The sequence below is a fragment of the Dasypus novemcinctus genome, chromosome X (genome assembly GCF_030445035.2).
Source record: "Dasypus novemcinctus isolate mDasNov1 chromosome X, mDasNov1.1.hap2, whole genome shotgun sequence".
Taxonomy (NCBI): Eukaryota; Metazoa; Chordata; class Mammalia; order Cingulata; family Dasypodidae; genus Dasypus; species Dasypus novemcinctus.
This window is the reverse complement of record NC_080704.1, coordinates 177,016,190-177,040,070: the sequence shown is the minus strand read 5'-3', so window position 1 is coordinate 177,040,070 and position 23,881 is coordinate 177,016,190. Positions and strand designations below refer to the sequence as shown.

Here is a 23,881-nt window from a genome sequence, read left to right as displayed (position 1 = left end):
GGTGTGGATGGCAATTTTTTGTTGGTGTCTTTGCATCTGGCTTACTAGAGTGTTTTTTCTGGGTGCAGTTTTTCTCTTTAGTTTAGGGCTTCCTATCCTTTCTCCCTTGCTGGTTGTGCAGTACGAGCCAAGCATGTAGTTGGTGCTGTAAGCTGTGGAGGCTCAGGCTGCCCTCATTGCACCAGGGACCAATGAAGCTTCTTCCAACTTTCTCCTTTGCCAGGGGTAGGGACAGAGTCACAGCTGTGAGGAATAATCCAAGTGCATCCTAGACTGTAGTTGCGCAGAGAGACTGATGAAGCTCCACATCCCTTTCTCCCCTGCCTGGGGCAGGGAAGGAGCTGCAGGTGTGGGCAGCCATCTATGCAGTGTGGGCCCAAGATGACGGCAGCTGCCCTGGTAGACTTGTGATTTTCAGTCTCTGCCAGCCAGAGTTCCCTGCAGTTCCCTGCATAGGCTGGTGCAGGGCTCCCCAGCCTCCTCCCTGCCAGAGGCGGGGCTGAGGCCTAGGCGGGCTGCAGGCTGATCTGCGTGAAGGAAACTGCTCCCTGCTGATCCTGAGAGTTTCCCTCAGCTGGCTTCCCCCCAGGCTGGGGCGGAGTCAGAATGGCGCCCAAGGGCCTCTGCCTGACTTGGGCTGGTTCTCACCCCCCTGTTCCCAGGGTTATATCCCAGCAGCCAAGTCTACCAATCAGCAGCCGAAATTGGCATCCAGCCGTCTCCTCCTCCCCTGTTTCTGGGAGATGGCGCTTCCAATTCCTGTCACAGAGCAGCTCCTGGGGTCGCTCGTGCTGCCAGAGTAGGACAGTCACCAGCCTCCGCAGCTTGGCTGGTGATTTCCCGGAGCCTCCTCCCTGCTGGAAGTGGCACTGGGGCCTAGGCTAGAGCTGCAATCTGTCTGGATGGAAAGAAGTCGGTCCCCACAAGCCCTGGGATTTGCAGCCAACCCCACTTCCCGTCATGCCGTGCGCAGTGTTAAGACGGCGGCCTCTGTCCTCTTTCTGACCTAGACAGGCTAAAACTGTAGCTCCTCTCAGGAGTGTACCTTAGCCCACGGTGCTGACTCCTCAGCAGCTGCACTTGGTGCCCAGCCGTCTCTCCCTTCCCGGTTTTGGGGAAGTGGAGCTTTCACTTCCAGCCGCGGAACAGCTCCTGAGGCGGCTTGTGCGGCGTGGTCGCCAGCCTCCGCAGCATGGGGTGCTCCACTCACGCGTCTTCTCCGCAGATGGGCAGTCTCCTCCTTCCATTCCTTCCAGGCTGTGGCAGGATGCCCTTCTGGCCTCCTGGAGCCCCCAGACAGGTGCTTCCGCCAGCTCCAGAGACCTCTGGGTATTTGCTAAGTGCCCTGCAGCAGGAGCTGACCCTAGGAGCTCCTTACTCCACTGCCATCTTGCTGGTTTTTCTCATATTAAGTTTTGATGTCAGAGTTAGGCTGGCTTCATTCAATGGGCTGGAAAGTTCTCCCTCTTCTATTTTCTGAAAGAGTTTTTGTAAATCGATATTGTTTCTTACAAAGTTTGGTAGAATTCACCAGTGAAGCCATCGAGGCTTAGAGTTTGCTATCTGAGAAGGCCTTTAATTATGCAATTTCTTCAACTAACTCTGACTTTGTGTATCTTCTTGGATCCACTTTTGTAAGTTGTATTTGCCAGGAATTTCCTTTTCATCCAAGTCTTTGAATTTTTTGGCATGTACTTTTTCATAATCATTTATTTTCCTTTCTTTCTGTCTGTAGATTCTGTAGTGACAGCCCCCTTTTTCATTCCTAGTATTGGTACTTTATGCGTATCTCTCTTTATCTCTTGATCCAGCTAGTGAGAAGTTTGTCATTTGGTTGGTCTGTTTAGGGAGACAACTTTCGGCTTCGTTAATTTTCTCTGTCATTTCTGTTTAATTTTTAAAAACAATTTATTGTCTTGCTTTTATCTTCGCTATTTCTTACCCTACAGTCACTTTGGGTCTACTTTTTCTAGCTTCTTAGGGAATGTGGTAGTTTGGAGCTATGTTCCTCAGAAAAAACCTGTTCTTCAGCTTCCTCCATTGCTGTGGCTGTGAACCCAGTGTAAGGAGGACTTTTAATGAGGTTACTTCAGTTAAGGTGTGGCCCACGTGAGTCAGGACGCGTCTTTTTAAACAATTTTTAAATTTTCATTTAATTTTCTTTTTTTTCAGGTACATATATCGCAAAAAATTTACATTAAAAAATATAAGAGGTTCCCATATATCATCCCCCTCCCACATCAGCAGCCTCTGTCATCACTGTGGCACGTACACTGCACTCGTGAATACATTTTGGAGCACTGCTGAACCGCGTGGATTATACTTTACATTGCTGTTTACACTCTCTCCCAGTCCATTCGGTGGGTTATGACAGGATACATAATGTCCTGCATCTGTCCCTGCAATATCATTCAGGACAACTCCAAGTCCCAAAAATGCCCCCACATTACACTTCTGCTTCCTTCTTCCTGCCCTCAGCAACTACCGTGGCCACTACATCCACATCACTGATGCAATTTCTTCCATCACCAGTCACAGTAGTTCCATAGTACAACATCAGTAAGTCCACTCTAATCCATATTTTATTCTTCCATCCTGTGGACCCTGGGATCTTGATATCCACTCGACCTCTATATCGAGAAGGGGCTTAGATCCTACATGGTTGATGGGTGATATTCTCCTGCTTGCAGTTGTAGGCGCTTTGGGTTCCCTGGTGTGGTGGTTGACCATCCTCACCTCCCTGTTAGCTGACCTGGGTAAGTCCAACGAACTGGAGAGTAGGAGTTGCAACTCTGCTGAGGCTTAGGGCCCAGCTGGCACATGGACAGTCCAGAGATTCAAGTCTCCTGAGTATACACCAACCCCAGAGCATGGTCTTTATCCTGATACTGAAGGTCTTGTAAGAAGGCCACAAAGAGAGAAGCCTGAGGGAGTAGCCAGAAGACGGACGTCAACAGAACCCAGAAAGGAAGGAAAAGACACTTCTTGCCTTTCTTTTCTAGGATTCTCCAGGATTTGATCCTGGGGATCTCTGATGTGGAGAGAGGTTCCCTGTCAATCGTGCCACCTCAGATCCTGGTCTCTGCTGCTCTTCACCTTGATTCTCCCCTTCGTCTCTATTTTGTTGTGTCATTACCATGCTGCATGACTCACTTGAATGGACATTGACTCACTGCCTGGTCACTTGGCTGGCCACACGGGCACTCGGCTCACCACACGGGCACTTGGCTCACCACACGGGCACTCTCTTGGGCACTCAGCTCCCCACGTGGGCACACAGTGGGCACTCAGCTCGCCGCATGGGCGCTCGGCTCATCACGTGGGCCCTTGGCTCACCACATGGGCCCTTGGCTTGCTATGCAGGTGCTGGTTCACTGCACGGGCACACCTTCTTATCTTTTTCAACAGGAGGTCCCAGGGATCGAACCTGGGTCCTACCCACTTCCTGTTATTCTTTTTAAAATCCCTTCTGTTCCTGTTTGTACTCAGCTTAATTGAGGCAAAATTTATGTATGAAAATTACACAGACTTTCAGGATACAATTCTGAGGTATGACAAAGATACAGAACAAAATTGAAGACATAATATTTCCATCACCTTCAAAATTCCCCGTGTTTCTTTACCATTAATTCCTTCTGACCACAGCCTGCCCCAGACAACCAGTATTCTCGATTTCATCACCATAGGTTAAATTTGTGTTTTCTGGAGTTTCATATGAATAGATTTGTACTGTACGTACTCTTTTGTGTAAACCTTCTTGCATTTAGCATGAAGATTTTGAGATTCTTCCAAGTTGCTGGATATATCACGTTAATTCCTACTTACTACCCAGTGATATTCCATTGTATGGATGTGCGGATTGTTTCACCATCCACCTGTTTATTGGACATTTGGGTTGCTTCCAGGTGGGGATTGTTTTTAATAAAGCTTCTATAGAAATTGATGTGCAAGTCTGTGGGTGGATATATTCTTGCATGTGTGTATTTTCTTTTTTAAAGGAGGTACTGGGGAATGAACCCAGGACCTACTAAATGGAAAGCAGGTGCTTAGCTTCTTGAGCGATGTCTGCTTCCTGGACATGTGTTTTCAATTCTCTTGGGTAAATAACCAGAAAAGGGATTGCTGGGTTATACGGTAAGTGTAAGTTTAGCATTATTTGAAACTGGGAAGTGCTGTTTTTCTTTAAAAAATCCCAAACTTTTTAAAAAGAAACACTCCCCCTTCCCTGATAAGCTCTGGTCTGTTTTCTATCTCTGTCAATTTGCTAATTTCATCTCTGGTCGGTATTATCAAACAACTTTTGTTCTTATGTGCCTTGCTTGTTTCACTGAGCGTTATGTTTTCAAGGTTCTTCCGTGTTGCAGCAGGGAACTCACAACTTCATTTTTTCTTTTGGCTGTTTAGTATTCATTATGCGTATGTAGCACATTTTGTTAATCCATTCATTTGTTGATGGACTTGGGTTGTTTCCAGCCTTTGCTATTTTGAATAGTGCTGCCATAAACACTCATGTAGTAGTACCTGTTTGCAACCCCGTTTTCAGTCTCTTTGGGTATATACCTATAAGTGAGATTGCTGCGTCAAATGGTAATTCTGTATTTAACTTTTTCAGGAGCAGCCATAGTACTTTGCACAGTGGCCGCACTATTTTACATGCCCATCAACAATGTACTAGACATTCAGTTTCTCTGCATTCTCTCCAACACTGGTTATTTTCCATTTCCAAAATAATAGCCATCCTTGTGGATAGGAAGTGGTGTCTTATTGTGGCTTTAGTTTGTATTTCCCTAATGGCTAGCAGTGTTGAAAAGCTTTTCATGTGCTTACTGGTCATCTATATAACTTCTTTGGAGAAATATCTGTTCCAGGCCTTTGCCCATTGTTTAATGGGGTGGTTTGTCTTTTTGCTGTTGAATTTTGGGGGTCCTTTAATATTCTGGATATTAAACCCTCATATGATATATGGTTTGATACTGTTTTCTCTCATTGTATGGGTTGTCTTTTCACTTTCTTGATAATTTCCTTCAATGCAGAAAATATTTAATTTTGATTAAGTAAAATGTACCTATTGTTTCCTTTGTTGCTCATACTTTACTGGCATATCAATGATTCCAGTACTGAATCACAGATTGTGAAGATTTGCCCATGTTACTTCCTAAGAGGTTCATAGTTCAGCCCTTATATTTAGGTCCTTGGTCCATTTTGAGTTGATTTTTGAATATCGTGTGAGATAATGGTCTAATTTCATTCCTGTCCTGGCCGAGATCCAGTTTTCCCAACACTATGCGTTGAATAGACTGTTCTCTCCCCACTGTATGTTCTTAGCACTTCTGTCAAAAATCTGTGGCCATAGATGTGTGCACCTAATTCTGGACTTTCATATCTTTCCACTGATCTATTTATCTATGATTGTGTGAGTTTTGTACTGTTTTGAGTACTGTCACTTTGTAATATAATTTGAAATTACAAAGTGTGAGTCCTCCAACTCTATTGTTTTTCAAGATTGTTTTGGCTATTTGGGGCTCCTTGCCGGTCCATATAAATTTGAGGATCATTTTTTTCCAGTTTTCAGTACAAAACCAGTCTTTCATTTTTGGGATAAATCCTACATGGCCAGAGTGGGTCCTTTTTATATATTACTGGATTTAAGCTGTTAGTATTTTTAAGGTTTTTGTGTCTAAGTTTATGAGGGATATTGGTCTGTGGCTTTATTTTACTAACTCCACCTGTCGGTTGTTTTTTTTTTTATAGAACTTTATTGAGCTATAGTTCCTATACCATATAATTCACATATTTAAAGAGTAAAATTCAATGTTTTTAAAAATTTTGATTCACACATTTGTGCATCCATCACCACAATCAATTTTAGAACATTTACATCACCCCCAGATGAAGCCCCCTATGCTGCCTTACCCCCCACCCCCAGCCCTAGGCAGCCACTACTCTACTCTCTCTATAAATTTCCCTGTTCTGGACATGACGATGAATGGAACCACCTATGTGGTCCTTTTTGACTGACTTCTTTCACTTAGCATAATGTTTTCAAGTTTCATCCACGTTGTGGCATGTATCAGTACTTCATTTCACTTTATGGCCAAATAATATCCCATTGTCTAGATATACCACATTTTGTTTATATATTTGTCATTTTGACACCTGTAATGTTAACATTAAGAAATGCCAGAGTCATGAAATGAGTTGAGAAGTGTTCCTTATTCTGCTTTCTGAAAAAGTTCATATAGGATTGATAATATTTCTCCCATAAATAATTCATAGTATTCACTAGTAAAGTCATATGCGTTGGAAGTTTTCTGTTCAACTTTTAAAGTAGATTTCGGGCTATTCAGGCTTTTTTTACTTATTCTTGATTCAGTTTTGGTAATTTGTAAATGAGATTCTAGATGAATGGATTTTTCTTTACTGCTTGTCCATTTTATGTTTTATTCATTTCTGCTCTTCATTATTTCCTTTCTCGTACTGATTTAGGTTTTAATTTGATCTTTTATATCTGGTTTTCTGCACTATTATTCTAGGAATTACAGAAAGAAGAGCGTGAAAATGACCATTTCTGATAATGCATTTGTCTATTTCTCCTTTCTTTTCTGTCAGGTTTCCCCCATGTATTTTGAAGCTCTGTTATTGGGTGCATGCGAGTTTAAAGTTATTATGTCTTCTTCATGAACTGACCCCTTAACTCTAGATGCCCTTCTTTCCAGCATATTCCTTGTCCTGAAGCAAGGATGGTAAATACGTGAGTATATAGTGAAATTAACCTTGGATAGGATGGGGGCGTCCTCTTCCACTGAGGCAGGAAATAGGCAAGGATGATTGCTGATGTACATAGGTATGAAGATGTGATATGTAGATGGACTTTTTGCCCGATGATGAGAGAGATGAGGTGGGGCACATCAGAGGGCCTTGTACTCCATAAAGACGTCTTTATTTTTTTTTTTTTATTAATTTTTTTATTTTTTATTGACTTTGTAATAATATTACATTAAAAATATATATGTGAGGTCCCATTCAACCCCACCCCCCCACCCCCCTCTCCCCCCCCCCCAACAACACTCGTTCCCATCATCATGACACATCCATTGGATTTGGTAAGTACATCTTTGGGCACCTCTGCACCTCATATACATTGGTTCACATCATGGCCCATACTCTCCTCTATTCCATCATGTAGGCCCTGTGAGGATTTACAATGTCCGGTGATTACCTCTGAAGCACCATCCAGGGCAGCTCCATGTCCCGAAGACGCCTCCACCTCTCATCTCTTCCTGCCTTTCCCCATACCCTTTGTCCATTATGTCCCCTTTTCCCAATCCAATGCCACCTCTTCTATGTGGACACTGGATTGGTTGTGTCCATTGCACCTTTATGTCAAGAGGAGGCTCAGATTCCACCTGGATGCTGGATGCAATCCTCCCATTTTCAGTTGTAATCACTCTAGGCTCCATGGTGTGGTGGTTGTCCTTCTTCGCCTCCATCTTAGCTGAGTGTGGTAAGTCCAATAAATCAGATTGTAGGTGCTGGAGTCTGTTGAGGCTCAGGATCTGGCTATCACATTGTCAGTCCAGAGATTCAAATCCCCTAAATATATCTTAAACCCCAACATTAACTGCACCTCCAGCACATTAGCATGAAAGTCTTATGAAGGGAGATCCCATCTGAGTCCAGATTCATCACACATAAACACCATTTCCAAAGAGGGGCCATCTGCCCTGGTAGTTAACCCCATCGGCCATGACCATAACTCCCATGGGTCTCTTTAGCCCTCAAAGGAACCAATATCTGGGGGTTGTATCTGCTTTATCTGTCTCTCTGACTCATAAAGACGTCTTTAGATTGGACTCTGAGTGAGAGAGGAGCATCTGAAAATTTCAGCGCAGGAGAAGGATGGCACCTGACTGATGTCTTATCACTCACTCATCCTGAGTTGGGGTTCTGCTAAGTTGGCGATGGTGAGGTAATGGGCTATTTCAAATATTTGCCATGTCCAGGGTCACTTACTTAGTTAAGACTTGCTGAAGGATTGACTTTGATAGTCCTACAGGGTGTGTGTGAAGTGTCAGCTCAAGGTCCATGAACTTGCTTTTGGTCTGTGGGCTTATGGGGTTGCCATGTTCATTCTCTAAGCCTTTTCCTTAACACTGGGCTCCTGACCCTAAACTCAATTCTCCAGGCCTGAATGTGGTTCATTTAGGTATGAAGCCAGCCTTCCTTGATTTTTAGACCTTCCTCATCCCCACTTGCCCTTGTAAGCCTGTACTCCAAACCCAGTACCTCATCTGACTCTGAGTTGGACCCTACAGGTGCAGGTTTCCATGAATGGTTGGAGTTCAATCTCTATTCAGTGGGAGAATGGGACCCTAGTGCCCCAGTTTCTTCTCAAAGGTCTGACACAGAGAGGGGTTGCAGCCCCTTCTCTACAGTATCATTCTGCTGGTCTACCTAGTGGCTTTGGTTGGGAACCTGGGCATTGTGAGCCTTATTGTAATGGACTGTTGTCTCCATATACTCATGTACTTCTTGTTGGCCAACCTCTCACTGCTTGGTGCTGTCTATATCTCCACACCATGTCTCAGGTTCTGGCACATCTGCTGGCTCCAGTGTGAACCATCCTCTATGGTGCTTATCTTACCCAGACATTCTTTCTTCATTTCCTGGCCCCCTGGGAGTGTTTGCTGCTCACAGCTATGGCCTATGACCACTATGCAGCCGTCTGCCAGCCACTGCACTGTCTAGTCCTCATGAGCCGCCAGACCCAGATAGGACTTGCTTCCATCTCCTGTCTGCTTGCCTTGGCCAATGCACCCGCACAAACCAGCCTTTCAGCTCTACTCAAGTTCTGTGGGCCTCGCCTCATCATCCACATCTTCTGTGGACTTCCTCCACTCCTCATACTCTCTTGCTCCAGCACATTTGGTTTTGAACTTGACCTCTTCTTCTTGAGTTTTGTGGTAGCTCTCGTACCCCGTGTCCTGGTGGTGGTCTCCTATATACACGTCGTAGCTGCTGTTCTCAGGAGTCACTCCACCAATGGACAAAGGAAAGCCTTTCCACCTGTGGCGCTCTCATCACTGTGGTCTGTATTTTCTACCTCACGTCCGTCCTCTGCTCCATCCTTCCCAGCTCTGCACACCCTGGTTAGGGAGATCGGGTGCTCGCTGCGCTGTATGTGGGGCTCACGCCTAGGCTGCACCCCATCATCTGTAGCAGGAGAAACAAGGATGTGAAGAGGGCCTTGTTCAAGGCGCTTGGAAAGGAAGGCGCCTCCTAGACCTGGTCACATCAATTAAAGGTCCCCTCCTCCGCAGTGAGCCTGGACATGCAGACGCCTCCTCGGAGGTCAATCCAATCACACGGGAATTTTTATATTAATGATCCATGTGCTGAAACCTATTTTACATGCAAGGATCAGATATTTCTGTTGCCTTTTGGTGGGTCTAAATTGTTGTTTGTTGTTATTGTGTTCTGCTTATGGCAATAACACATGCTCATTGGATAACGAATGACAGAATCTTATAAAATGACAAAAAATACCCTCACTGCCCAGAGTGAATAACTGTTCATAACTTGATGGTTTTCCATTGTGTTTGTTTGTAAACAATAAATATGTGTGCGTGTATATTTAAAGCAGGAAGACACAGTTGTAATCGAGATGTACCTGCTGTTCTCTATGCATATGTTTTAATTTTTCTTACAAAATATTATGTACTTGCAATGAAAACATTTATACTTTATGCAAAGGTGTGAGTTATTCATAGAAAGAAAGAATTTCTCATAATCGCAGTCCCGGCACTAAAGCTATTAACAATTTTATGTGCATTCTTCCAGATTTTTCATTAGAATGTTTTAACATGCATTTTTAATATTTTTAATATTTTATTGACCTAAATAAGATCATATCACATACTAAATTAGCCCTTTATAATTCTTAGTCCATGAATTGTATGTTCCTGTCATTTGTCCAATTTTCTACTGGGTTTTCTGTCTCTTCTGTATTATTTTTTCAGGTACTAGGGTTGGGGCCTGAACCTGGGACCTCATGAATGTGGGAAGCCAGTGCTCAACCACAGAGCCCATTGGCTCCACTGAAATGTTTTTTTTTTTTCATTTGTTTGCTTATTGATGCTTTTCTGGCTTTTGTTTTGTTTTCCTTTTTTTAGGAGGCACCAAACCTTGGACCTTCCTGTGTGGGAAGCAGGTGCCCAACTGCTTGAGCCCCATCTGCTCCCATGTATTTATTTATTTGTTTATTTATTTCCCCTCCCTTGTGGCTTGCTTGCCGTCTGCTCTCTGTGTCCACTCCCTGCACATTCTCCTGCGTCTGCCTATCTCCCTTTGTTGCATCATCTTGCTGTGCCTAACATCAAGCCAGAGCCTCCCATGTGGTACACGGGAGTCCAATCGATTGAGCCACAGCCACTTCCCACCTGTATGGATTTTTAATAGTTGTTTGCACTTTAGAGATATTAGCTTTGGTTTCCTATTTGTATTACATTTTTTCTCCTAACTTGTTGTGGCAGTTTGATGTTATTTAGGAATTCCAAACAGAGATAATGACTATTTTTGTAAACTGGTCTGTTCCTCTGGGCGTGCTAGCCCTTTGATTGTATTAAACTCAGAGGTTCCGCCTTTACTTTGTTCAATCAAGATTAGGGCTTTGGTTCCACTAAGTCATTAGGGCACGCAGGTCTGAGCCCCACCCCCTTAGTGGGCTGATAAAACAGACTCTCACATGGAAGTAGGTACCCAGAAGAAGAACACAGAGGAAGAGAGAAGGCTCCATAGACACAGGAGAGGATCCTGGGGCCCCGGGAAGAGTTGAGCCATTTGCCTGATAGTTTAGAGCTGACGTTGTGAAGAGACCAGAGCAGTTGAGCCAGGAAAGGAAGGAGCCCTGGGAAAAGAGATGAGCCCTGTACCAGCCTGCAGCTGAGATCAGAAGAAGCTGGACCCACAGAGCCTTACAAGGGAGAGGAAGGCTGAACCCTTGCAGACGTCGCCCACCATCTTGGGTCAACACGAGACAACAGACTTTGGGTGAGAGAGCCCCTCTTATGTAGCTTGAGTTGGTCTCTTTAGGGCCTTGTAACTGTAAGTTTCTACCCCAAATAAATACCCTTCATAAAAACCAACAGATTTCTGGTATTTTACTTTAGCAACCCCTTGGCTGACTAATATACTTGTTGTCTTTTCATTTATTTCTGGTATTTTCTTCCATAATGAAGTTTAACATTTTAATGTAATTAAATGTTGATATTTTTAGGCTCTTTGATTTTTTTTAATTGACTTTGTAATAATATTACATCAAAAATATATATGTGAGGTCCCATTCAACCCCGCTCCCCCACCCCCCCCTCTCCCCCCCTAACAACACTCGTTCCCATCATCATGACACATCCATTGGATTTGGTAAGTACATCTTTGGGCACCTCTGCACCTCATAGTCAATGGTCCACATCATGGCCCATACTCTCCTCCATTCCATCCAGTGGGCCCTGTGAGGATTTACAATGTCCGGTGATTGCCTCTGAAGCACCATCCAGGGCAGCTCCATGTCCCAAAGACACCTCCACCTCTCATCTCTTCCTGCCTTTCCCCATACACATCGTCCACCATGTCCACTTTTCTCAATCCAATACCACCTCTTCTATGTGGACATTGGATTGGTTGTGTCTGTTGCACCTCTATGTCAAGAGGAGGCTAAAATTCCACATGGATGCTGGATGCAATCCTCCCATTTTCAGTTGTAATCACTCTAGGCTCCATGGTGTGGTGATTGTCCTTCTTCAACTCCATCTTAGCTGAGTGTGGTAAGTCCAATAATTCAGATTGTAGGTGCTGGAGTCTGTTGAGGCTCAGGACCTGGCTATCACATTGTCAGTCCAGAGATTCAAATCCCCTAAATATATCTTAAATCCCAACGTTAACTGCACCTCCAGCACATTAGCATGAAAGTCTTATGAAGGGAGATCCCATCTGAGTCCAGATTCATCACACATAAACACCAGTTACAAAGAGGGGCCATCTGCCCTGGTAGTTAACCCCATCGGCCATGGCCATAACTCTCACGAGTCTCTTTAGCCTTCAAAGGAACCAATATCTGGGGGTTGTATCTGCTGGCTCTTTGATTTTGTATCATGCTTTGTTTGCTATATGCTATACAAATAGTCATCCTAATTGTTCCCCAATTTGATGTTTTTGTGGTGTTTTCTGCCATAGGTAAGTGTAACATTTCTTTATACTCAGCCATTGATTTCTTTTTAAGCATGCATGGCCTCTGGGTTTTGTGTCACTCCTAAAATCCCTTCATCAAAGTTTTCATCTATTTTTATGTTTTCACATTTTCTATTTAACTGTATGATTTCTTCCCATTTAAACCTTTGATACTTCTGGAAACAAATTTTGCTGTAAAATGCAAGGTCAGGGCCAGCTTTATTTTTCTTCTGACTTGAAGAAGCCAATTTCTGTCACCCTCGTTCTTTGTGTGCTCTGGTTCAATTCCGGTTTCACCCTGGCTTCTGACTCTGCCTTTTGCACTTTGTCCTGGATCACGTCTCTGACTTGGCCCCTTAGGGCAGAACTCCTGGTACCCTGGATGGTCATGTCCACCCTCTTACCAGGACCTGGGACTTGTGCTGGATTTTGGCTATCAGCTGTTCAGGGAAATATCTCAACTTCCCCCCACCCTCACCCACCCCCTCCTTCACTCTACTACATGGTAGGGTGAGGTCCCTCATTCCCTAACCACAGAACGTGTTGTCATCACAGGCACCTTGTAGATATGTCATAGAGAAAACTTATGGCTACACCAAAATGATCAGCTAAATAACCCGAAAACCGATCCTGGTAATGCCAGAAATGTGTCCATGTACGTGTATGTGTGTGCAGAAAATCTCTTTACACAAAGCACAGGTACAAGAGTGTTCATGGCAGCATTATGTATAAGAGAAACAAAAATAGAAAAGTACAGAAATGCTCATGTACCCCATGCCCAGAAGAGCGCTCTTGTCCTTTGGTCATCCCCAACTTCCTTTCTGTCATCTTCTTCCTGTCCTCACATCTCTCCCTGCACCTGACCTGACCTTGCTGATGGAATCTTCAACAGGGTTCTCCAGAGAAACAGAACCAACAAAATAATCATTTATTAAAATATAAATATACTGAAATATAAATATAACATAGAAAAAATATATAAATATATATATAGACTGTTTTAAAAAAAGCCTTTCTCTTTGACCTAACAATTCCCCTCATAAAATTCCTTTACACCTAATGAAATACAACAAAATAGGAAGCGGCTATGGCTCTATTGATAGAGCGCCCGCCTACCATACAGAAGGTCTAGGGGTCGATATCCAGGGCCTCCTGACCCGTGTGGGGAGCTGGCATGCGCAGTGCTGCCGTGCACGAGTGCCATGCCTCGCAGGTATGCCCCCCGCATAGGGGTGCCACACAAGCAAAAAGTGCACCCCGCAAGGAGACCCTCCCCATGCAAAAAAAGCACAGCTCCCCCAGGAGTGGCACCACACACTCAGGTAACTGACGCAGCAAGATGCCACAAGAGAAAGAGAGATTTCCAGTGCCACCTGACAAGAGTGCAAGAAGAAACAGAAGCACACACAGGTAATGGTCACAGTGAGCAGAAAACGGGGGGTGGGGGTGGAAAGGGTGAAAGTAAATCATAAAAGAAAATACAAGTGTACCAGGATGTTCATGTCAGCATTGTACATATACTGAAAAATTAGAAACAACCTAAGGGTCTATATATATATAAGCGACTGTTAAAACTAACTACAGTATACACATTTTGTGGTATTTTATGCAAGCTGTAAATATAATGTGAGGTCTAGACTTGTCCTGAAATTACCACCGTCAAAGGACCGACCGAGTACCCTGCCGCACTGACCACACAATTCTGGGCCAAATTTGGGCATTCTCTCTGGAAAAGGCTGGTCCCCATGTCCTTTATCCTTTGTCCTTTCCTCCAGGTACCCCTGTGCAGCCCCTCATCTCCCTTTTTGGATTCATACCCACAAAAGGCTCAGTTATTTTCTACCATAGTATGTCGTGATGGCTTATATGCAAAGAGGCAATCCGATAGCAACAACAAGAACAACAAAAAAATGTTTTTTCTTGAAAGAAAGGAGGGTGAAGTCTTCAGGCCACACTAGTATGTTAAAGATGAAATAAACCTATGGTTCATCATTTCAATAATGACCAGGAATTTCTTTTGCACATGGGGGAAAAAAGCAAATAAAATACTGAAATTGGCTTAAGCCACAGGACAGTTTCATGGGTTTGTGTAAATGAAAGGACCAGGCAGGGGTAAGTCCTGGCCTCGGGCACAGCGGGATCTAGGAGTTGGCTCTCTGGGATTTGCTCTCTTGCACCAACTTCTTCTCCATCCAGCGCCAGCCTGCCACCCTGGGGCCTCTGAGAGTGTCACTGGCTCTGCTGAGGTGACCACGGCCAGAGGAAAGCTGCAATCTGACCAGGCCTCACTCACCTGCCTGGCATCAGGGAGAAGTCGACCCCACCCAAGTCACGATGGCAGAAAGGAAGAAAGGGGTACTTTTCTAGGGGAAATGAGGATCCTGGTCCCAGAAGAAGGGGAATAGATGCTAGGTGAAAAACCCAACAGGCATCCTCTACAGAAGGCAGACAATGCATCAAACTCCAAATCCATTTCCACTGCTTGAAAAGAACAAGACATGGAGAGCCTTTTCCTTAACCCAGCAGAGCAGACTCTTATTTTCCAAAGTGAACATATTGGTTGAAAATATTTGTTTCAAAAGTTAATACATACTTGAAGATATTTAATCCACATGGAACTCTGAAATGTTTTTTAAATTATTTTATTTTTTACATTCAGAAAATATGAGGTCCCCATATATCCCCCACCTCCCTCACCCCACTCCTCCCCCCATAGCAGCAATCTCCTTCATCATGAGACATCCATTGCATTTGGTGAATACATCTCTGAGCACCACTGCACTTCATCGTCAATGGTCCACACCATAGCCCACACTCCCCCACGTTCCATCCAGTGGGCCATGGGAGGACATACAATGTCCAGTAACTGTCCCTGCAGCACCACCCAGGACAACTCCAAGTCCTGAAAACGCCTCCACATCTCATCTCTTCCTCCCCTTCCCCACACCCAGCAGCCGCCATGGCCACTTTCTCCACACCAATGCCACATTTTTTTCGATTACTAATCACAATAGTTCATGAATAGAATATCAGTAAGTCCACTCTAATCCATATTCTATTCCTCCATCCTGTGGACCTTGGCTTGGTTGTGTCCATTCCACATCTATGTCAAGAGGGGGCTTAGATTCCACATGGATGCTGGATGCAATCCTCCTGCTTTCAGTTGTAGGCACTCTTGGCTCCCTGGTGTGGTGGATGACTTTCTTCAACTCCGTGTTAGCTGAGTGGGGTAAGTCCAGTAAACCAGAATGTAGGAGCTGAAGTCTGTTGAGGCTCAGGGCCTGGCTATCATGTGGTCAGTCCAGAGATTCAGATCCTCTGAGTATATATTAAACCCCAGCACCAACTACAGTTCTGGTAAACGTAAAGTTCCCTTCCGTAAAATTATTGTCTAGAGATAACAATTGTTGACAGAGGAGGTGGCTCATTCCAGGTAGTTAGTTACTCGGCATATTCTCCCATGTTCACGCAGAGAGAGAATTTTGCTAAAATAGGAACATGTCAGATTCCAGACAAGAGCCTTCAACTTGCTTTAATCTTTCTGTTAGTACCTAGCCATCCACCTTGCTCTTTAACTTTTGCATTCTATTCCAACAGGATGGAGGTACTGCAATTTACTGAACCTTTCCTGGGCTGATGCACATGTACAGGATATTCAATTTTTCACGATGACAAATGACACTGAAATTCACACCCTGATCCATTCACCCTATGTGCATGTTCAAGAGTTTCTCTAGGATAGATTACAAATGGAGGGTCAAAGGGTATACATACCTTGAATATTACTAGATAATGCCAAGTTAATGTCCACAAAGATTTTAACAACATTCCAACTGATAGGCTATAAGACTCCTTGTTTCCAATGACAGCCTTGCCAAGCACTCAATATGGTCAATTAATTAAGTTAATCCAATACCAAAAGCTGCTCTGGTCCAACTGAGCAACCCCTAAAAGTTTAACATGAAAGGCTCAAACCATTTCTAACTAACTTAGCATCCCAGAACAAAGCTCAAGAATATATTTTATCCAGGACCCAAAGCGAAATGCAGAATGTCTGGCATTCAAAATGACCTGGTAAGCAGAGAAACAGGAACACCCAACATATAATGAGGGCAGAAATGAATCGATAATAGGCATGCAGGTTGGAAAGAAGTAAAACCGCCTCCGTGGGTGGACATGATCATCTGTGTAGAAAGTCTATGGAATCTATAAAGAGCTACTTAGAACTAATGAGTGTGTTTAGCAAGGTAGTAGGACAGAAAATATTTTAGAGCAAGGGAACTTCCCCCTCTCCCAAACACCTAAGCAATTGTGTCAGCACTTCACTTACCTGAAACAAGGCCTGTCAGCCAAAACATTCCCATCTCAGTGTTTGTAGTGTTAAGGCTTCAATATACAAAGGCAGTTAAAAAATTAAGCATTCCAGGGAAACGGACTTTGGCCCAGTGGTTAGGGCGTCCGTCTACCACATGGGAGGTCCGCGGTTCAAACCCCGGGCCTCCTTGACCCGTGTGGAGCTGGCCATGCGCAGTGCTGATGCGCGCAAGGAGTGCCCTGCCACACAGGGGTGTCCCCCGCGTGGGGGAGCCCCACGCGCAAGGAGTGCGCCCGTAAGGAGAGCCGCCCAGCGTGAAAAGAAAGAGCAGCCTGCCCAGGAATGGCGCCGCCCACACTTCCCGTGCCGCTGACGACAACAGAAGCGGACAAAGAAACAAGACGCAGCAAATAGACACCAAGAACAGACAACCAGGGGAGGGGGGGAAATTAAATAAATAAATAAATCTTTAAAAAAAAAAAATTAAGCATTCCAAACTGTTGACTGCAATTAAATCTGAATAACAGAACACAGTTGATTTTCCTTTTCTTTCATTTCCAAAATTGTATTTAATTACCTTATACTACTTGAATATGTTAACTCCAGACCTCTCCATCCCATCTGAGGACAGAGGCAAGAAAATCTAGCCGCGCGGTAGTTGCAAAGGAACTCAGGCAGGGAAGAGAAGCAGGTTTATTCTTTTCTGTGGAATCAGTTAAGCTCCCAAGGAAACAAATGGGCCCTGAGCCCCAGGGACATAAAGGCAAACAATTAAGCCCTGATGACGCAGCGGCACCTGCTGGAGAACTCAGTCTCCCAGGGAAGGTCACCAAGTCAGGCCTCAGTCCCCTTTTCCACAAGAGGCTGAGAGAAAAGCGGGAGGTGCACAGGGCCACGAGGCGCGCGCCACCGCGGAGAGCTGGGGGACACAGGCGGCGCTGGAACCCGGGCGCTGAGGGCTGCGCCGTGGGTCGGCTAAAGCCAGGGGAAGAGGCCATCGTGAGGGCGTCACCCACTGCTTTCTGGCTCTGCAGGCTCAGGCTCAACGCCCTGTCCATCAGGCCTGCTCCTGGGCGCTCCCCGCAGGTGTCACCAGGGCTCCGTTGCCGCGCCCTGGGGCGCAGCTTGGCCCCAGGACCTGCCGCCAGCGCCACCCCCGCCCGGCCCCTTCTAGAACTGACACAGCCGGGACACTGCGGGCCCCGTGGGCTCCTTGGGGACCGGCCCTCGGGGTTGGGCACTTGGGGCAGGGACCGGCCCCTTCTAGAACTGACACAGCCGGGACACTGCGGACCCCGTGGGCTCCTTGGGGACCGGCCCTCGGGGTTGGGCACTTGGGGCAGGGACCGGCGCCACCTCCACCTCCGTGGGGACGGCAAAGCAGGGTGAGGGCGCGGGCGGGGACACGGGCGGGCAAGGCAGCATCTGTGGGTGGCCTGGGCCTCCCCCCGCTCCCTCAGGGGCCTTCCCGCCCCCCGTGCCCCCACCCCGGCCAGGCCCCCGGGGCAGGCGCTGCCCCTTCCCGCCTCTGCCTACCGGGCTGAGCCCCCCGGTTCCCGGCACCCCAGGCCTGCTCTGGCTCCCGGGCCTCGGCGGCTGCTCGGGGGACACACTCCCCCAGCCCGCCTCCCGGCCTCGGCCCGCGGGCGCCTGTGTCCCGCGCCTCCGGGGTCTCTGGGTGCCCCGTGGCCGCCCCGGCCCCCTGCGCCGCCAGGAGGGACCCCCTAGGAGGGACCCCCTGGCGCCCTGGGCCTCGGCACGGCCCGCCGCGTCGCCTGCGCCTCCAGCCTGCACGGTGGGGCGCCTGGGCCTGGAGTCCCCTCGCGGAGACCAAGAGGGGCGCGGGCGCCCACCCAGGGCGGAAGGAGGCGCCCCCCCGCGGCCCCTCCCCCGCCACCCCACCCCGCGTGGGGCCCCGCCCCGTGCACCTGCGCGACACGCCCTGCCCGGCCTCGTAGGGCACGCGAGGGACACGTGAGGGCTGGAGGGCACGTGAAAGCCGGACATGTGACGGTGGGATCAGGTGATCAGGTGACTGCCTGGCTAGTTTGTGGCCGGCACACGTGACCGCCTGGCTCAGGTGCACGGGACGTGACCTCCAGGGTAGGTCATGCAGGGGCACGTGACTGACGCGCATGTGATGGTGGCGACGCGTGACCGGGTGCAGGTGGGATGCATGCGACCACTCGAGGCACGTGGCCGCCGGTGCCGCCTCCGGCCTGGCCAAACCCCGGGCCGCTTCTGGCCTGTCGCCCCGTCACTGCGAGGTCCGGTAGTGAGTCGGGGAGATGCCGCGGAGGTGGGGGGCAGAGCCGTCCCTCCCGGGCCGCAGCAGCTGGGGTGGGGTGGGGCAGTGGCCCTGAGGGTGCTGGGGTGGCCGGGGCCGGGCTGGCAGCCCCCCTCCAGCCCTGGGCTCGGGGCTCGGGGCCTGCGGAGGGGCCTCCCAGTGGCGGGCAGGGGACAGCCCTCGGGGCAGCTTCCCGTCGCCGTCCCTCCTCCCCCGGGATGAAAGGCCTGTGGCGCTGGGGAGGGGGGGTGGCAGGAGGTGGCCCTGGGTCTGCTGCCCTGCTGGGTCCTGGGCTACTTATGGGCCTGGAAGGGGGTCAAGGCAACAGGAAAGGGACAGTCCGTGGCGGCGGGGGCGGCCTGGCCTCCGAGGGGCAACGTCTGCCATGCTAGGGCCCGAGGGGGGCGGCCCGTGAAGCCAGGCCACTTGTCCCCTTCCCGTGGCCGTCCCAGCCTCGTCTGCCCCAGGTGCACCTTCCCCCTGCCCAGCTGCAGGGCCCAGCTGTGCTGTCCTGGGGGAGAGGCCCGGGCAGTGGCCGCCCCTCCCCCCGTGACCTGCCCTGCCACCCCCCTCCCCTGGGCCCCGTCCCGCCGCCCCCCTCATTTCCCTCGCTGCTGGGGTCCGTTTTGACACACGGGCCAGGAGTCTGTCCTGGGTGCCCATTACTTCTGGGTGGGGGACTGGTCAGGGCCCACTGAGGCCCCGCAGGCCCTCTCGTCTGGGTGGCCCTGGTCTGCCCTGGGGTCCCCGAGTGGAATCTTCACATGTCCCTACCTGGGGGCCCCCGCCAGGGTAGGGAGACAGAGGGACGGTCAGGTAGAGGGTTGAGAGTCCCAGGGCACGACCGGCCTGGACAGCGGGGCCCCAGAGCGGGTGCCTCCTCAGCTGGTGGCCCGGCTCAGGGGTGGGGGTGCTGGCCTGTCCCCGGCTGCCCTTTCCAGCCTGATGGCCCACTCCCTGGGGGGCCCCACAGGGTCCTGGGAGGGACGCGATTGTTACGGCCCCTCCTGCCCCACACCTGTGCTGCCCACGGACGCCCGCCTCAGGGACCTCACCTGCCCCCCCTCACAGGCCTGCCCCGCACTGCCCCTCGGGGGCGACGCACCTGACAGACGTGCATCCCTGCCCACCCCGATGCGTACCGGGGCCCCTGACCCGTGCTGGCCGGGGTGGGTGCTGCTGGCTGGGGTGGGTGCTGCTGGCTGGGGTGGGTGCTGCTGGCGGCCGGCCCGGCTTCCTCAGCCTCCCACCCGCAGATCGTGTACCTCACTGCCACCTTCCCCTACGTGGTCCTGCTCGTCCTGCTGGGGCGCGGGGTGCTGCTGCCCGGGGCACTGAGGGTGTCGTCTACTATCTCAAGCCTGACTGGTCCCAGATGGGGTCCCCTCAGGTGAGGCAGAGGCCAATGGGTGGGAGCCGGGGGCCAGTCCGGCAGGGGCCTCACCTGCCCCTGCGCCCCTGCAGGTGTGGATAGATGCCGGCACCCAGATCTTCTCCTAGGCCATCAGCCTGGGGGCGCTCACGGCCCTGGGCAGCTACAATCGCTTCAACAACAACTGCTCCAAGTAAGGCCCAGCCCGCCCCACTCTCCCGCCCCGGGGGCCAGGCCGCCAGCCTCACCAGGGCCCCCTTGCCCCCCGCAGGGACGCCGTCATCCTCGCGCTCATCAGCAGGGGAGCAGCTTCTTCGCTGGCTTCGTGGTCTTCTCCATTCTGGGCTTCGTGGCCACGGAGCAGGGCGTGCACATCTCCAAGGTGGCAGTCAGGTAAAGGCGACCTGCAAGCCACGCCCCCCACTGCAGCTGCACCCCCTAAAGGGCGGGAAAGAAAGCCCAGCTGTGGTGGCCACCGTGTCTGGTGGCCCGGGTGAAGGGGTGCAGGCTGGGGCACTGGGCGCCTGGGAGAAGAGGGAGCTGGAGGGGCACATCCCTTCCCTTGCCACTACTTGCCACTACCCACAGGGGGAATGATGACCTGTGACTGCCACAGCTGCCAGCACCCAAGACTAGGTGTCCTACACAGGAGCCTGGTGCTTATGGGTGGGGGCTGGCTGGGGCCCACGGGAGCACCTGGGCCCCTCGCCTGGGTCGCCCTCAGAGGCTGGAGCCGAGGACATCGGCTCCAGGGTGCCTGGCGCCCGTGAGCACGAGGGCGGGCATGGCGGCGTAGGTCCACACTCAGCCCCCTCCCTGCAGGGCCCGGCCTGGCCGTCATCGCCTGCCCGTGGCCGTCACGCTGATGCCCGTCGCCCCGCTCTGGGCCGCCCTCTTCTTCCTGCTGCTGCGGGAGGGAGGGGTGCGTGGGTGATGCACGTGCCCGCCCGGGCGCCGCAGGTGGGCGCAGAGCCCCAGGCCCAGGAACCTGGCTCACAGGCCCAGGGTCCACCCCAAGGCTGTGCCCCCGTCCACCTGCAGGTGTCTTCCTCATTCCCTCCATCCTCACCCCCTGATTGGGGGTGTCCCCATCTTCTTCCTGGAGATCTCTCTGGGCCAGATCATGAAGGCCAGCAGCATCCACGTCTGAAACATCTGTCCCCTCTTCAAAGGTGAGCGTCCCCACCCAACCTGCCCCTACCCCAGGGACCCCCTTCCCACGGCCAGGGCAGGGGCCACGGGAGGAGAGACTCAGCTGCAGGCCCAGGGCCCGGTGGTGGCCCCCATTCATGAGGGGGTGGCCTCGGAGAGGCGGGGAGGGGTATCCTGCTTGTCCCCACCCCACTTGGAGCCTGGGGCACCGAGAGGTGTGTGACTGCCTCCCACACATCCTCAGGGGAACTCCCCCAGTGGCTGTGACCTCGAGGCCAGGGAAGGTGGGGGGCAGGGGTGGCGACAGGTGGGAGCCCCCAGCCGGGTTTGGGCTCGATATCCACAAAGCACCTGCCAGGACGGGACATAAGGATCGGTCGTGAGTGGGAGGGGGCCCCGTCTTAGGTCTGGTGGGGGACACTCGTGCAGGGAGAGGCCTGTGGAGCACGGCTGAGGGGCACCTGGTCGGGTGGCTGGTGGCCCTTGGGACAGGGAGCGAGTTACAGGGACCCCGATGGCGGCAGCTGGGTGCTAGGGAGGGGGGTAGGCAGCTGGCCGGGGCGCCGCCCTCACGCAGCCCGCCCCCCGCCCCCGCAGGCCTGGGCTACGCCTCCATGGTCATCGTCTTCTACTGCAACACCTACTACATCATGGTGCTGGCCTGGGCCTTCTACTACCTGGTGAAGTCCTTCTCCGCCACGCTGCCCTGGGCCACGTGCGGCCACGCCTGGAACAGCCCCGACTGCGTGGAGATCTTCCGCCACGAAGACTGCGCCAACGCCAGCCTGGCCAACCTCACGTGCGACCAGCTGGCCGACCGGCGGTCCCCCGTCATCGAGTTCTGGGAGTGAGTCGGGGAGACGGCCCGGGGCAGGGGTGGGGGCAGAGCCGTCCCTCCTGGGAGCTGCCTCATCGCCCGTCCCCCGCCATTCAGCCACGCCTGCCTGGGGTGGGCGTGAGGGTCCCCAGCCGGGGCCTCAGGTGCGGGCGTGCTGGGAAGCCTCCAGGCACGTGGGGTGCCAGCCAGAGCAGAGCAGGAAGGACAGAGGTGCTGCCACCCCTGGGGGCAGTTTCCCATCGCCATCCCTCCTCCTCCAGGAACAAAGTCCTGCGGCTTTCGGGGGGGCTGGAGGTGCCCGGGGCCCTGAACTGGGAGGTGACCCTGTGTCTGCTGGCCTGCTGGGTCCTGGTCTACTTCTGCATCTGGAAGGGGGTCAAGTCGACAGGAAAGGTACAGCCCAGGGCGGTGGGGGGGGGGGGCGGCGTGGCCCCCGAGGGGCAACGGCTGCCATGCCAGGGCCCGAGGGGGGTGGACCCTGAAGCCAGGCCACTTGTCCCCGTCCCGTGCCCGTCCCAGCCTCGTCTGGAGCTGCGAGACCTGGGCAGGTAAGCCTTCTAAAACGTAGCGCCCTGGGACTGTCAGATGGAGGGCAGAGGCAGGGCGGCTAGTGAGTGGGGGGGACACCCAGAGGGCAAGGAGACTTCTGGAACCCCGGAACCCCCCACCAGGAGGGAGCGAGGGACCGCAGGGCACGCTGCTGCTGCTGACGATGAGCAAGAGGAGGCTGAGGCGTGCCTCCCCTCTCCCAGCCCCACGTCTCCATTTCCTTGCCATTTCTTCTCCGATTGCGCCAGCAGCTGGTCACACGCACTCCGTCCAAGACAGAACTCTTCCTGTGTGGCCCTGCCCCGTCCGGTTCTTTTCCTCGACGACCCATGTCCGTCGATCGCATCGCCTGCCGCCAGTTTTGGCACAGCCTGGACCCCATCCTTGGAAACGCTCTTCTTCGCCCTCCCCATCCGGGACCCCCTGTGGACTCGCCTCTCCTGGGCTCTCCCCTGCCTCTCCTCTACTCCTGCCGAATCACGTCCCCGCCTGCCGCCTCCCTCCCAGGGCACCCCCGTCTCCAGCCTGCCTCTTCCTGCCGCCGGTAATCCCGTATGTGCCGTTTGCCTCCACATTTCAGGGCGGGCGCAGCCTTCCTGCTCTCCGACGGGTGCGCTGCCCTGGCAGGCAGTTCCGGGCCGTGCGCCACCTTGTGCGCGTTTCCCGCCTGTCGGCCTCCATCCGGCCGTGTTCGGGGTGGACCTGAAAGTGGGGGGCTGTTGGCACTCCTGCTCAGCCAGCACGGCCAAGAGTCCTGGGATAAATGCCTCAGATTCTCGTGTGTTGGCGGAACAATTTCGAGGTACTGCTGTCTGTTGTTGAGTGAGTGAAAACAAACGAGTGGATAGAAATGGGAGCGGAAAACCGTGCACCAGCTTATGCCCGTGTTGTTGCCGAGCTCAGCTGGAGGGGGACGTGGGGTGACGGAAGGCTGCTGGGCTACTCCATGGCCGTCTGTGTTAAGTGAAGCATTTGTCACGGGACTGCATTCATCGTTATACACGGAATAAAAGTGAAAGGGAAAAGCAGGAAGAAAACTGAGGCGATCTCTATTGGAGTTTCGGATGGGGAACGATTTCGTAGGCATATTCACGATGGAATAGTGATGATCGGTACTGTTTCTTGGGGGATTACCGTGTTCTA

The 23,881-nt window shown here is 51.2% G+C and overlaps 1 protein-coding gene across 1 annotated transcript; it reads left to right on the top strand.

Annotated features, from left to right (window-relative positions):
• Positions 1-21,286: 21,286 nt before the first annotated feature.
• Positions 21,287-23,444, top strand: LOC101432297 (sodium- and chloride-dependent creatine transporter 1-like). The gene is made up of 5 exons (XM_058291161.2): positions 21,287-21,371; positions 21,949-22,198; positions 22,450-22,582; positions 22,709-22,737; positions 23,246-23,444. The coding sequence occupies exons 2-5, from the start codon at positions 21,966-21,968 to the stop codon at positions 23,442-23,444; spliced, it is 594 nt and encodes a 197-aa protein (XP_058147144.1). The 5' UTR covers positions 21,287-21,371; positions 21,949-21,965.
• Positions 23,445-23,881: the final 437 nt, after the last annotated feature.

What these genes read in the sequence shown, in the direction of transcription:
- LOC101432297 (XM_058291161.2), top strand. Translation starts at nt 21,966, where the DNA reads ATGGTCATCGTCTTCTACTGCAACACCTACTACATCATGGTGCTGGCC. An exon ending in GGGTCAAGTCGACAGGAAAG is followed by an intron (nt 22,583 to 22,708) that starts GTACAGCCCAGG and finishes TGCCCGTCCCAG; the next exon opens with CCTCGTCTGGAGCTGCGAGA. An exon ending in GAGCTGCGAGACCTGGGCAG is followed by an intron (nt 22,738 to 23,245) that starts GTAAGCCTTCTA and finishes CCTCCCTCCCAG; the next exon opens with GGCACCCCCGTCTCCAGCCT.